Below are 14,502 nucleotides of genomic sequence, written 5' to 3'. Positions count from 1 at the left end.
TTCGTACTTCTGATCCCTTTCCTCTCCACCCTCTGCTCCTGGGACCATGAAGGGACCTTTTGTTGTGGTTCCACCGGGATATGAGACTGTGTTCATTTTTATTGAGATTTTATTGTTTTATTTACTGTTTTCTCTCTGTTCTTGAGGTGGGGTTGTTTCTGTTGTTCTGTCTTCCAGCTCACTCTGTCTTTCCTCTATGCCTGGCGTTCTGGTGTTGAGCCCATTTGCTGGTCTGGGTTGTCCCTTTGCAGTCGTAGCTCTCGGGTTAGGGTGCAGCAGCGACCAGTGAAGGGCTGCTACCCACCAGGGCTGGGGCGGGAACAGGCGCAGAAGGAAGGCCCAGTGTGCACCTGTTCTCTTCCGGGCCACATCCGCATTCCTTCCGACGTGATTGGTCCTTGCTTCCCTCTCTCGGCCTAACACGCAATAGGTGATGCCTTCCAACCTCCCCCCGTCTGGGACCAACAGAGGGAGGTGGGGAGACAGGGTAGCGGCTGGCACTCCTAGCTTGTCTTCTCACTTAAATTTTTCTTTTAATCTCTTACCCTGTTAGCCTTTAAAAAAAATTTTTTTTTATCCTCATCCGAGGACATTTTTCCATTTTTTGTACAGACAGAGTGGGAGGGAGAGAGAGGAAGAGAGAAAGAGGGAAACATCAATGTGAAAGGGACACATCGAGTGGCTGCCACCTGCACGACCAACCAGGGCCAGGGACAAACTGCAACCGAGGTACGTGCCCTTAGTGGGAACCGAAACTGGGTCTCTCCGGACCGCAGGCGGACACTCTAACCGCTGAGCCAAACCGGCCAGGGCCCCTGTTAGCCTTTTTTAGAAAACAATTTTTATTTGATTTCTACAGAGAGAGGAAAGGAAAAGGAGAGACAGATAGAAATATCAGTGAAAGAAAAACATGGACCGGCTGCCTCCTGCACGCCCCCTACTGGGGATCGAGCCCGCAACCTGGGCATGTGCCCTGACCGGGAATCAAACCCGGACCTCTCAGTCCATGGGACGGCGCTCAATCCACAAAGCCACACCGGCCGGGCCTGTTAGCCTTAAAAAAGAAAAAAAGTAATGTCCTAGAATGCTTCTTCCCTTTTACCCGTCTGCGCCTGGTTGACATTGGCAGTGGTTGGCTCTAGATTTGGGTGCATCCACCAGCCATCAGCTCATCATCAGCGTCATCGTCGGCTCACCTACCAGGTGAGCTCGGGGGACAGGGTCCTTCCTGCTGGCACCTCCCGGAGGGTTCGGGTCCCTGGCATACTGTGGACCGAGGGTGTGAGCCTGGCACCGCACTCCAGCCCCTCCCCGCATCGAGTGAGACAGGCTGTCTGGGGACCGGGTCCACCCTGGCCTGAGCAGAACGTGTCCCACTTGCAAAGCCCGTCACCTGCGGGGCAGGCAAGGGAAGCCCTCTAACTCCTAACTTTAGAAGACGCGTAGTTTTTGACAAGCTCCTTACCTGTGCTGGTGCGTAGCAAGATTCAGACGTATGCCTGTGACAGGTCACAACGCCTGGGACACATCTCGTCTGGCGTCCAGCTGCTTCGAGGGACACATCCCAGGGTACAAGGATCCCCCTCCCTGGGTCTGGCGGATGCTTTGCAACAGAAAAGCTCCCTCGCTGGCCTCACGAAGTCCCCGTGTCCCTTCATAAACAGGAAGAGGTCAAGCACATAACACTGAGGTTCGCCTGTGCCCATAAGTGAGTCCATCGTGTTCATTCAGAGTCACAGAATGCAGGCTCATGAGCGCTGTCAGAGGCCTGGCCGACAAGGGGACTTGCAGCCGCGATGGGAGTTCAAGTCCATTGGGGGTTTGGGGTGTTGAGTGGATGTGGGCAGCTACGGTTAGGAGCCAGGTGCTCTCAGGGAACTGGGCCCTACCAGCCCCATATTCTCTCATCAAAGGCACACCCCTGCTGGGTCTGGCTTTCCCCAGGTTAAGCAGGAGCCTGGGAATGAGGAAATGGAGAGGCTTGGCCATGGCTCCTGCACCCGTGTCTCTGGGGGCCGTACCCCCCACAGGTGACGCTGGCTCTTGAAAGCCATGGGCTGCACAGCGTGGTCCCCGAGATTGTCATTACCAGCCTGAATGAGGAGTATCTTTGCTCCCGAGTCGGATGAACAGGGAGAGAGTGACAAGCTCTCGGGTAGCCCTGTGTCATGGTGGTGCCATCATCTTGTTTTTAAGGTGGTGTGGTTGCCTATTGCCCATCTCCTCGTCTCCCCCAGAGGCTCGTTCGAGCGTGTGCTCACTTGCTCTGTCTTCAGTGCACATCCTCTTGGGGCTCCTGGCTGCCCCGCTTGCAGAGTGTAGGTATGGGCGCCCCCTCTGGCTCAGACACTTGCCGTGCTGTCCAGCGTCCCAGGCTGCCAGCTCTTGCTGAGCCCAGGTGACCCACTGTCATTCTCTGGCCCCTGTGCACTGGCTGCAGACCAGGAAAGTCCGTCTAGATTTCGAATCTCTGGCCCTTGCGGAGGCTCTCCGAGTTCACGCCATTCTGTGCAAAATCAGCAGGCCCTGCTGATGGAAGAGTGGCCGGTTTTTGAACAGTTTCATCCTTTATTTAGGTTTGGCAAGACCAACAGGCGAGGGGACAGTGGCATCGAGCGGAGTTGGTGACCCAGAGTTCTCATGGGGGAGCCGCTCGAGGAAGCGCCGGGGCCCGTCGGGGGGCAGGGGAGCGTGGGAACCAGTGGGCTGAAGATCCAAGGTGGTTTCTGCAGGAAGGAACAGGCCAGGCAGGTTAAGCAGGGCCAGGATTGGCCTGTTGGAATAACTCAGGGCTCTGGGTACAGGGGCTGTCCCTAATTGTCTGGTACCTGGCCCTGGGGTGATGAAGGATATTGTCTGTGAGTGTGAGACTGTAAGAGGTGGTTGGTGTGGGCCCTGGACCGGTTGGCTCGCTTGCGGAAGGAGCCCACACAGGGGCTCTGTTTGCTGTCCCTGGGAACTGGCCAACTCTGGGGTGTGGGGTGTCAGGCCCCCAGATGCAGGAAATAGAAGACACGGTTCACGCAGGGCCCTCCCTAGCCTCCGCCGCATCCCTTTGACCCAGAGCTCACGGGCACAGCCCTGGCCCCAGGGGCACCTCACTCTGCGAGGACCAGGGCCAACGGCAGCAGGAGGCCGGAGAGGCTGGGCTCGTCTGCAGGCGACAGTGAGGATGGTGTGTGCCTTCGTCTCGCCAGATCACAGCCGCAGGGGCTCTGGAACAAGGCTGCCACGTGTGGGCACACCGAGGGGTCCGAGGGCCCTGTTACTGTCGGGTGATGATGAGAGTTGACAGAACCCTTTTAGGTTGGAGCATTTCTCAACAACTGCTGAAACCAAAACCCCACTTGGCCCAGAGTGGCTGCTGGTAGAACAGAAGGTACTATATTTTTTTTTGGAAGGGGGGAGCACTAATCCTCTGTGGATTTACCACAGTAAACTCAGGATTAATGAGCGAAATTTGTCAGGCAGGCCGATTTGTCACACTCAGTTAACTGCAATCTGATTTCCTTTGCCGCTGTTCACGGTTTTCGCATTGCCATCCGTTTGCTGAAGGCAGAGTACATGACTTTCTCAGTGAGCAAACGTGGGCCCATCATGCTCTTCTCCCCTGCCTTCCTCCAGATGTTAACAGCCTGGCTGACAGCTGACTTCTTGTACTGGCACGTGTATACGTGGGTGTGTGTACATGCACAGGTGTGTGTACATGCACAGGTGTGTGTACATGCATGGGTATGTGTACATGCACACGTATGTGTACATGCATGGGTGTGTATACATGCACGGGTGTGTGTACATGCATGGGTATGTGTACATGCACGGGTATGTGTACATGCATGGGTATGTGTACATGAGTGTGTACATGCATGGGTGTGTGTACATGCATGAGTACGTGTACATGCACGGGTGTGTGTACTTTCATTGCCTTTTTTTTTTGCTTACCCAATTGAAATTTATTTTCTCTCAGTTTTGGACGCTAGAAGTCTAAGATCAATGTGGCAGCAGATCTGGTTTCTTCTAAGGCCTCTGCCCTTGGCTTGCAGGTGGCTGCTACTCACTGTGTCCTCACAAGGTCAGCCCTCGGTCTGTGTGTGGTCTAAGTCTGCCTTTCCTCTTCGTACAAGGACACCAGTCATCGAGGATGAGGGCCCATATAGAGGGCCTCATTTTAGCTTAACTGCCTCTTTAAACACCAGGTCTGCAAAAACAGTCCCACCCTGAATTCCCCATTGTCTTTTAGCATGGAGCTCCCTCGGGCATTTTCAGGGGACATGCTGTGTCCCGTGTTGTGCTAAAGAGCCGCTGTGTGTCCACAGGCCTGTCATTTGGAAAGTCGCAAGCCAACCGAGGAGTGGGGGAAGGGTGGGAGGACGGGTCACGGGAAAAGAGCCATACTGGATGTTTGACCTTTCCCTGGAGGACTGTAAAATCGTTCATATCGGCAAGTTCTCCCAGGGCATTGAATGTGGTTGGGGCCCTGGCTGGTGTGGTTCAGTGGTTAGGGCCTCAATCTGCACACCAAAGGGTCACGGGTTCAACTCCTGGTCAAAGGCATGTACTTGGGTTGCAGGTTTGATCCCCAGCCCAGATTGGGGAGCATGTAGGAGGCAACCAATCGACACGTGGATGTTTCTCTCTCTCCTCCTTCTCCCTTCCCTCCTTTCCTTCCAATCTCTCTGAAAATCAATGGAAAAAATATCCTCAGGTGAGGATTAAAAAAAAAAAGTGCAGTTGGGTTCAGGCAGTTTTACAGGGAAACATCTATTTAAAGTGAGCCAGGCCCGCGTCTGTGTGTCCGGCCTGTAGCTCCTGAGGGTGACCAGAAGGTCAGTTGGGATCTGGAGCCCTGGCGACACCTCTGAATTATTCACCCAAACATGAATTCATTAGGTTCTGCAAAGCACCATCGTCTTTCTGCCTAAGACTCCTCCTGCCTCGTGCACAGGCTGGTCACCAGAGGGGGACCTGCCACCCTGACTCCGAACCCCGCACGCTGTGGCCGCCGTGAACACGCTAGGGACCGGCCATTAATTCGCCATCCAAGTGATTTGTCCAAGTTATTTTCGTACCTGATCATTTATGGTAAATGGACCTTTCTTCTTGCATTAGAGAAACGATTCCTGTTTTTCTTCCTTCGGCATTTCCAGGGAGCCGCTCGCATTGAAAGCTAATATTGGAACAGCGGGTTTCTACGGAAAATATTTACCTTTTCTTTGCTGGCAACCTGTCAGTGTTGCAGAAATTAGATGGTCCATTAAAACCCAGGTACATGAGGCTTTCTTTCTCCTCCATCGGTCATTTTTTGGAGATGGAGGCGTCGAAAAATCGGTCTGGTCAGATGTTTTTACGTCCTCCGGGATGTCTTCTGGCATCTGTTCTTCTTGTTCAAAAATAGGCGTCCTGACATCTAGGACTTGCGTGGAGGCCGAGAACAGTGGGTTACATTTCCCCACGAGAACATCAGAGTTGATTTTGGCTGCCTGTGTGGCCAGCAGGCAGGGTCTCCTGCCCCAGAAAGCTCTTTGCTGAAAATAAAACCATAAGGAATTCTCTTTCTCAAACAGCACCGGGTGCCAGGGCCTCAACATATGTAATCCTCTCCACTAACCCCCAGCTCAATATTGGGGGAAGCAAGGGCTCAGAGAGGTTGAGACGCTAGCCCAAGGTCACACAGCAGAGCCTCCACACCAGGACTCTCTGTCCCCTGCACTGTTTCCCCCACGCTGAGCCAGCAAGGAGTGAGGACAGTGAGCTGGTGTAACCGAGGTGACGCTGCCCTCCTGTGACAAGGTGAAAGGAGCCCCGATAGCAAAGAGTGGGCCCCCATCATGACTGCCTTGATCTTCCAAGGGAAATCAGTTCCTACTCTATTGAAGTTCGGAAATTCTGTTTATCTCCTGGCTGGTGTGGCTCCGTGGTTGAGCGCCGTCCCACGGACTGAGAGGTACCAGTTCGATTCCCGGTTGGGGCACATGCCTGGGTTGCAGGCTCGATCCCCAGTAGGGGGCGTGCAGGAGGCAGCCAATTGTGTCTCCCTCACATCAATATTTCTATCTCTCTCTCACTAAAAAACCAATAAAAACATATTTAAAAAGAGAGAAAGAAATTCTGTTTATCCAAAGACTGTGGGCAAAGTGGGAAGACAAACCCCCCCATCGGGATAAAACATGTATCACGCGTGACCGAGCAAGGCTGATTCCCGTACAGGCAGAACTCAGTGACAGCTGTTCGAGCAGGACGTGCAAGTAACTATCAAAACGCTGGTTGTTGAAAGGCGATGGGAAGGATGATCTGAGATTTGGAGCAGTTTGCTCTGCAAGGGGCAGGGCATGGGTCTTAGGAGTCTTTAATGGCACCGGGAAATGTTCTGTATAAAATTCCGGGGGGGCGGGGAGAGAACTTGAGCAGAATTGTGTCCTGCAGGCAAAGGAAAATACTCGAAGGAAACAATCCGAATGTCGTCGCTAGTTATTTCTCAATTTTCCAAAATTTCTACAAAGAGCACGTATGAGTCTCATAATCAGGAAAAGTCTCCTTTTCCATTCTGTCTGAAGCAGCTCTAAGATCTAAAGCTGGTTTTGTTGAAAGGCGTGCCCTGCAGACGCTTGGCTCTCAGAGGCGTGTGACTTGGCGCATCCCTGGCAGTCTGAGCAGGGTGCTGATGGCCTCATCACCTCTGCTCCCCAGTCACTGTCAGCATCATTCAGCCCCTCTCGGGTGAGGCCCTGGGCGTGGCGGGGGGACCACACCTGCCACATGGAGAGTGTAGCAGTGATGACGCAAACCCTGGGCACGGGCGGGAGGAGGCACCCTGGCCGGGAGCCAGGCACTGCGAGAGGCCGGTGGGCGCCCACTCCCCCCACCTCCTAAAGACCCTCCAGGGAGCACACACAGCGGTGACTTGGCCCCTCCACCAAGGCTAAGGCACGGCCTCTGTCTTCTTGGTTTCAAGCTCCTAATTGTAAATCAGGGATGGGGGAAATAAATACAAAGTATCAGCAGCTGGGAATGCTGGAGACGGCGGAGTTGTGTCAGAGAAGTGCCCGTTTTTAACTGCCCGTGTGGCACCCTCCTGCAGAGGAAACTCTCCCCCCGGGGAGCTCTGTTTCTTTGCTGTCGCTGTGCTGGGGCATTGCCAAGTGGCCTGCGGTGTCACTTTAATTCCTGCTCCTCGGCCAGCACGGAATGGGGAGAAAAGTGTCCAGAATGATGCTGGATGACTCCCAGGCGGTTTGGGGCTCTCCGGCCGCGCCCCTGCTCCCGGGCCGCGGTCTCTGTGGGGACAGGCGTGCACCCTCTGTGTTCCAGGCGTCCGCATGCTGGACGGGGACGTGACCGATGTCGTGGAGGCGAAGTCGCTGGGCGTCAGACCCAACTACATCGACATCTACAGCGCGAGCTGGGGGCCCGATGACGACGGGAAGACGGTGGACGGGCCGGGCCGGCTGGCTAAGCAGGCCTTCGAGTACGGCATTAAAAAGGTGTGAGTAACCCAGGGCTGCGGTAGCACGCTCGGGGCCGGGGCGGCGGTCAAGGAACGTTAACAATGACAAATCGGAGTGGCACAGGCCAGAACCCCGAGATGAAACCGAAGGTCCCCGCTGTGCCAGGACCAGACCGAGGGAGAAGTCATCAAGGGCTCGGGGAAGAAGCAGCACCTGGTTACAGAGTAGCTGGTTCAGCGGTGCCAGCAGGGCATCCCCCGGACCCGGGGCTCTGCACCTGGAGCCTGGTGCCCGGCGGAGGGGCGTGAACAGGTGGGTGGTGTGGGTCTCAGTCCGACCACCTGGCCTGGTATTTGCACTGTGCAGGTGGCTGGGCGTCCTGGCCACAGAAATACCCAGCGTGGCGCTTTCTGTGCCCATCCTGGGTGTGCACTGATCCAAACCCTCAGCAGGAAGTCTTGGTCTTGCTTGCCGCCCTCCCTGCCAGCATGTGGGGGCGGAAGCCTGCCAGGGACTAAACAGAGCAAACTTCTGAGGCTGGTTCTCCAGGGACGGCTCCGGGGACACGCGGAGGCTGCAGGCCCCTCCCAGGAGGTCCCTCCCCAGTCACTCCGGGATCATCCACTCTAGGTCCTTGTGAGTCAGAGAGGCTGTGGAGGGGGGGAGGGGGGCTGGCGATGACCCAGCTGTAACAAGCAGGGTGGTGAGGCAGATTTCTGGGTGAGGACAGCTTCTTGGAGCAGACAGATGAAGCTGTGGTCAGCACCTAGGTGGCCCTGGGTGGCCCAACAAGCCCAGCCCAGAGCACAAGGTGTGGCCCGGTGATGCTGGCAGGGGTTTGGGCAGGAAATTCAGGCGTCCCTGGGCAGCATTTCTGCCTCTGCCTTCTCCTGTTGGAGGGAGGAGAGAGGGGCCAGGGATGGGGGACGGGGGCGGACACAGTAGTAAAGCCCCTTGAAGAGTTCATATCTCCTTGGGACCCATGCACCGGGATTAAGACGTGGTTGATACAGTTAATGAAGAAATTGAACAGCACCACAGCGTTAGATTGCCCGCGGCCTTGCCTCCCTGCCCCTCCCCCCGTCCTGCCCCACAGAGGAGCCAGCTTCTCAAGCCCTGCTCCTGAGTTCCTTTTTCTAAATAGATCTGCCTGCTTCTCTGGGGACGTCGAGTTGAGTCATTTTCCACTAATTTCCTAGTAGGGGGGCTGAGTACTTATCTCTAAGAAAGCCCCCAACCCAGCAACCCCGCTTCCTGGGCGCAGGCCTCGCTACCATCACCTCCTGACTCGGCGCTGAACCGGGGATGCTGGGAGATCCAGGCAGGCCCGTCAGCTGCTGCCCTGGGGGGGGGGGGGCCTGCCGAAGGAACGTGTCTCAGCTCCATGCTCAGGTCCCGCCACCCACTACGTCGCTGGGCTCGCACACCCGACGGCAAGGGCGGACTCCCCAGCACCGAGCTCACTGAAGCTGTAAAGGAGAGATTCCCGTTTCTGCAGGAAGTTACTGCTTTGAGTGGTGTTCGTCCTGCCCGGCTGTCCTTTCTCTGAGCTCTCGGGATGGCGCCCCCTATTTCCGGGGGAGGTGATGAGTACTTTGGACCAGTTATCTGCGTTCTCAGCCTCCCCTGGGTCTGTATGGACTTGGGGAGTCTGGAACTCTTCGCCCCGAGTTCTGAGCACACCAGCATCATCAGGCCGTCAGGGAGAGGGGACGTTGCAGGAGGGACCGTGCGGCCCCCGTCCTTCTTGTCACCGTGTTTTGAATGACTGAGTTCATTTCGTTTGTTTTCTGAGTCATCCTGATGTAAAATATGTCATGGAGGGAGCCTTAAATCGCAGCTGTCTGAAGTTGTCTCGGAAAACCCTCCTGGAAGTTTGATGATAGCCCGAACCACACTTCCCCATCTGGTTTTTGTGTTTTTTGGTTTTTTTAATTCCTCAGCAACCCATTTGTCAACTGTAGTCTTTTCTTGCGAAATCTGACTTCATCTCAGGTGGATGGCGTCGGTGGTGGGAGAGACATCAGAAGCCTTGCTTGGGCAGGATGAGGTGCTTCTGGTTGGTCTTCAGGGTGCTCCATACATTTGCTCCTGAGGTGCTGTCCCAGAGGGCAGGTGGACGTCACTGTGACCTTGATATTCAAAGTGGGGTGTGGACGCGGCAGGCTGGCTGGAAGTCCAGACTTTCAGCTCCCCAGGATTTGTGCGCATGCTCGGGATTGAGGGGTGCTGTCTGAGGCCACTGTCTGTGCCGCTGGGCAGCCAACTTGCCACCTTATTTTGCAAAATGACAGCGTTTCATAAGTAGTTTAGAGTGGCATGGGGACGTGGGGGTGAGTGTCTCAGAGGGGACTGTCATGGGACAGAGATGGGCTCCGATGGGTTAAACACCTTTCTGTTTGGATTTTCGTAGCTTGTCTGCAGGTGAGCAGATGCCCAGACACGCCCACTTCCTGCGTGTTGTGTGCCTTTCTCCCAGAATGTTGACCTGTTTGCTAACTGGGGCTAACCTTTCTGTCACACCCTTGGCCCCTCGGTCAGGTCCACGTCCTCGGTGGAAAGCAGGTGCATGAGGCCACTGTGAACAGTGGACCTGGAGAGCATGGGGACCTTCCTGTGGGCCTTGTTGAACTGCAGGAAATGTCAGATCATGACCAACAGAAGGTGGAAAACTGTGGCACTTGTTCTGCACAGTGGGGTGGCATGGGACTTCCAGACCAGGGTCCTCTCGGCCCAGGGTGGCCCCCATCTCGGCCCGGGGTGGCCCTCCACTCGGCCCGGGGTGGCCCCCCTCTCGAAGGGCGAGTGTGAGGCGTCCTGTCGGCAATAGGACTGTGTGCACTTGGACTGCAGACGGATTGCAGAATTTTGTTGACAGTTTTCTTTAAATTGGCCACTTGTGGGCATAAGGATCCATTTCCCACTGCGCGTTTGGAAGGAGGGTGTTGGCAGGACGCCAGCGTGCCCAGCCCCGAGGGTCCAGTTTCCTGTGGAGACGGGTGTTGGCCGAGCTCTCCAGGACTGGCTGTGCCCACCGACAGGTCCGACCACTCGAGCCCAGTGGGTCTTGGACGAGCTCATCTCCTGTGGCTGGAGCGACCACTTGGTCTGGTCACAAATCTCTAATCCTGTGGGTATGGGATAGGACAGGAACCCCGCTGGGCCGGCCACTGTCCCTCAAAGACTTGCTTTCATGTGTGTGTGCTTAAAAATGCACTCGACACACAGGGGGAGCCACTGGCCTTGGCTGGCCCTGACACCCTGGCCGCGGCAACGCTCACTCCAGTGCCGCCCGGGCTCGCAGCGCCCTCTGTACCCAGAGATCGTGGCCCCGTCCCTCTCGTCATGGTGACTCGCTCTCCACGGAGAGCCAGGTTTGCAGGAACTATGCCCCCCGCACAGCGCCAGGTCGTTCGACCCAGAAAAAGTACCTTTCAGCCACCATCTCGCATCTCTGTATTACTTGTGGCACTGTTTGCTCTTTCTGACCTGGGTCATTATAAAGGAAATTCTTGGCAAAGTTCTGGGACAGGACAGCTTGTCTGAGGGCCCTTGGTTTCCCCATGAAGAGCAGAGAGGTCCTCCCGGGTCTTGTCCTCGGCCCAATCCTGTGATTCAAAGCAGAGCCCTCTGTGAAATCACACCATGTCCCCAGTGGCATCCACGTGGTCTAACATCCTTCGTGGCCCCCGTGAAGGGAACTGGAAGAGGGGCTCCAGGCCCGTGCGACACCCACCGTGCCGGTTCCAACCCCCGCGCTGATGTCTTGTCCTCCCTTCCAGGGCCGCCAGGGCTTGGGCTCCATCTTCGTCTGGGCCTCGGGGAACGGGGGGAGAGAGGGGGACCACTGCTCCTGCGACGGCTACACCAACAGCATCTACACCATCTCCGTGAGCAGCACCACTGAGAACGGCTACAAGCCGTGGTACCTGGAGGAGTGCGCGTCCACCCTGGCCACCACCTACAGCAGCGGCGCTTTCTACGAGCGGAAGATCGTGAGTGCTCCCGGGGAGGTGGAGGTTCGGGGGGTGGCCCTTTTTTCCTTAACAAACAGATGCGCCAGGCCCTGGCTGGTGTGGGCCAGTGGTTAGAGCGTCGGCCCAGGCTCCAGTTGTCCCGGGTTCAATTCTCAGGCAAGGGCACGTACCTGGGTTGCAGGTTCAATCCCTGGCCCCGGTCAGGGCACATGCAGGAGGCAACCAATCCATGTGTCTCTCTCACATCAATGTTTCTCTCTCTCTCCCCCTCTCCCTTCCACTCTCTCTAAAAATCAGAAAAAATATGCTTGGGTGAGGATTAACAACAACAGAAAAGATGAGCCAGGACCAGTCCAGTTTGCCCCGAGTTCCAGGGCACCACCCTCACCCATCAGTGAACTCATTGTGCCTCCGGGTAAACCCGGTCCCTTGGCAACCTTCCGCAGACCCTGCCCGGCTAATTTTTGCACAGAATGCCAGTTAAAACCCTCTCTGGCTTTAGAGATCTAAAAATACCCTTTAAGAATGGGGTCCGTTCTCACCACAACGTCTCCTTTTAGCTTTCTCGAGTTCTGTGGTCACGTCGCTTGGGGTCCGACCGACCCGTTCGGTCTCAACGCGCAACATTGAGGAGGAGAAAGTTTGGTTTACGGTTAAAAGACTGTAAATCCAGCTGGTCCTATGGGCATTCTGCTGGTAACAAAAGGACTTTTCTGGACACTGAGCTGAGCAGGGGTTTCTGCCTGCTGCGCTCACTTCAATGAACACAAGTGTGACTTGTGTTTGATACAGTAACTGTTTTCGTTTGGTATGTGGACGGAATCGGCGCTTCCTCCTACGTGCTTTTCCCCTTTAAAAAGAAGCACGAGGGGTGGGTGTTGAGCTGAAGTTAATGCACAGCTCACATGCACGGTCATTAAGTCGAGGTTTTAGACATTTGAAAAACGAGACCAGGGAGCTGGCCAGACGGGGCTTAATTTTTAAAGCTCACGCGCGTCTTTAGAAATGACCGGCGCGTTTATTTTTACATTTACTTCGGTGGCAGCAAACAGGCCCCCTGTTCTCCCCTTTGCACCGACGGAAAACTCAGCCCCGATCGTCCGGCCGCCAGCCCGGCAGCGGCCGGGGCCGGGTAACGAAGGTATTAATTTCAGTTATTTTTCTTTCCCGCCGGAGCACGCGCCCCTGGGACGGGCAGCCGAGACTCTGAATGGCGTCCTGTTCCTGTAGGAACCCTGCTCGCTGGAGCGCGGGCTGGCTGGAGTCTCGTTAAACAGACGCCGGCCCCGAACCTGGCGGGGGCTGCTGGCTGCAGGGCAGAGGGGCGGAGGCTGTCGGGGGACACTGTCCCGGGGGCTGGGAGGACAGGGCGTCCCCACCCTGGGAGCAGGGCAGGCAGCATTGCGTGTTTCATTCACCAGACTGCGTGTGCATGCGTGTGCGTGTGCATGCGTGTGTGCTGTAAAATGCCCCTTTTTAGAATAAAAAACATCTCTGAGCAGCAATGTATGGGTACGAAGAGCGAACACATGCTGTCCCAGGACTTTTTCTGGTAATATGGACGGCTTTTATGTTTGTTTGTTTGTTTTTTTTTTATCCTCACCCGAGGGCATTTTTCCATTTTTTACTCAGATAGAGCGGGAAGGAGAGAGAGGAAGAGAGAGAAACATCGACGTGAAAGGGACACATCGAGTGGCCGCCACCCACACGAACCAACCAGGGCCGGGGACAAACTGCAGCCAAGGTACATGCCCTTAGCGGGAACCGAACCCGGGTCTCTGTGGACCGCAGGCCGACGCTCTAACCGCTGAGCCAAACCGGCCAGGGCGGTTTTGTATTAGTTTCCTTGTGTGTGTTTTTTCCTGCTCAACTACACTGAGTCTTGGCTCTGAGTCCCCTTAGACATCCTGCCAGGGGACCCCAGTTGACAGTGTCTGAGGGAGGTCGCAGCTCTGTCCCCTAGAACTCTGTTCCTCTCTGTGCAGTGGCTGCTGGGCACTGTTCTCCTGAAGTGAGGCGTTGCTGGTTTGGGGTGTGGCTCCCAATGAAAGCAGTGACGGCGGAAGTTACTGGTTCACGTCTTGGCTTTTCCTGTCATCCACCAAACACGAGCTGTGCTCCACGCGGACGCTCCGTCTCAGGACAGGGGCTGTCCGTCTCGGCTCAGCCATCTGCTCCCCGGGGGAGGCCCCTCTGCTCACACCCAGGGGCTGGAGAGCCAGCCATGGGCGCCCCCTACCCCTGGGAGAGTGGCCTCCTGCCCGGACACCCCAGTCTCCCTCAGTGGACCCCATTACTGAGTACTCCCCAGAAGCCCACTTGCAGATGCAGATCCTGGGGTCAGAGAGGCTGCATCTCATCCCTGCCCTCTTCTCTTCAGCTGTCCTCCCCAAGGTCAAGGTGCCTTGTCCTGCTGACCAGGGATGGTGGAGGAAGCTGGTTCTTGTTAGCTTTGGTGTCCAATCTTCGTGTGTGTGCATGCGTGCGCGTGCGAGGGAGGGAGGGAGGGGGAAAGAGAGAGAGAGAGAGAGAGGCTGGGCCCCTCTCACTACGTAATTGTTGGCCCAAATGAAACGGGACGAGGAAGGTGCTCTGTCTGGAAGATGCTCTGTCCCTGGGGAGATGCGTTGTCCAGGGTCATGTAGACTGGCCGCTTGGCAGGTGTATTAGATTCCTATCACTGTCATAACACATTATCCCAAACTTACCAGCTGGAAAGAGCCCAGATTGATCAGCGCACGGTTCTGTAGGGCAGCGGTGTGGCGGCTTCAGCTGGGTCTGTCCTCAGCCTCCCAAGGCTGGGACCCAGGTGTCGCCGGCTGTGTGCCATTCGGGAGGCTCTGGGGGAATCTGTCCCGCTCGTTCGGGTTATTGGCAGAAGGTAGTCCCTTGTGGTTATAGGACCAAGCTTCCGTCTCCTTGTGGGCTGTTCGTCGCGACCGTGCTCAGCTCTCACGGGCCGCCCACACCCCTCGCCTGTCCCCCAGTCCCTCTGCGAAGCCAGCAGTGACGGGTCGGGTCCCTCTTGTGCCTCATGCTGCCTGTTCCCACTTCGAAGGGCCCTGTGATTGCACTGGTCC

At 56.1% G+C, this 14,502-nt stretch overlaps 1 protein-coding gene across 2 annotated transcripts in view; it reads left to right on the top strand.

The window, feature by feature from the left end:
* PCSK6 (proprotein convertase subtilisin/kexin type 6) overlaps positions 1-14,502 on the top strand; it is a 120,438-nt gene that overhangs the window by 64,596 nt on the left and 41,340 nt on the right. For both annotated transcript variants that reach the window (XM_036277842.1, XM_036277841.1), the window contains exons 7-8: positions 7,309-7,481; positions 11,228-11,440. In XM_036277842.1, the coding sequence (XP_036133735.1) occupies positions 7,309-7,481; positions 11,228-11,440 (386 nt within the window). The remainder of the gene's footprint in view (positions 1-7,308; positions 7,482-11,227; positions 11,441-14,502) is intronic.

The sequence above is a fragment of the Molossus molossus genome, unplaced genomic scaffold, assembly GCF_014108415.1.
Source record: "Molossus molossus isolate mMolMol1 unplaced genomic scaffold, mMolMol1.p scaffold_m16_p_24, whole genome shotgun sequence".
NCBI lineage: Eukaryota > Metazoa > Chordata > Mammalia > Chiroptera > Molossidae > Molossus > Molossus molossus.
This window is presented reverse-complemented; position numbering and strand designations above follow the sequence as displayed.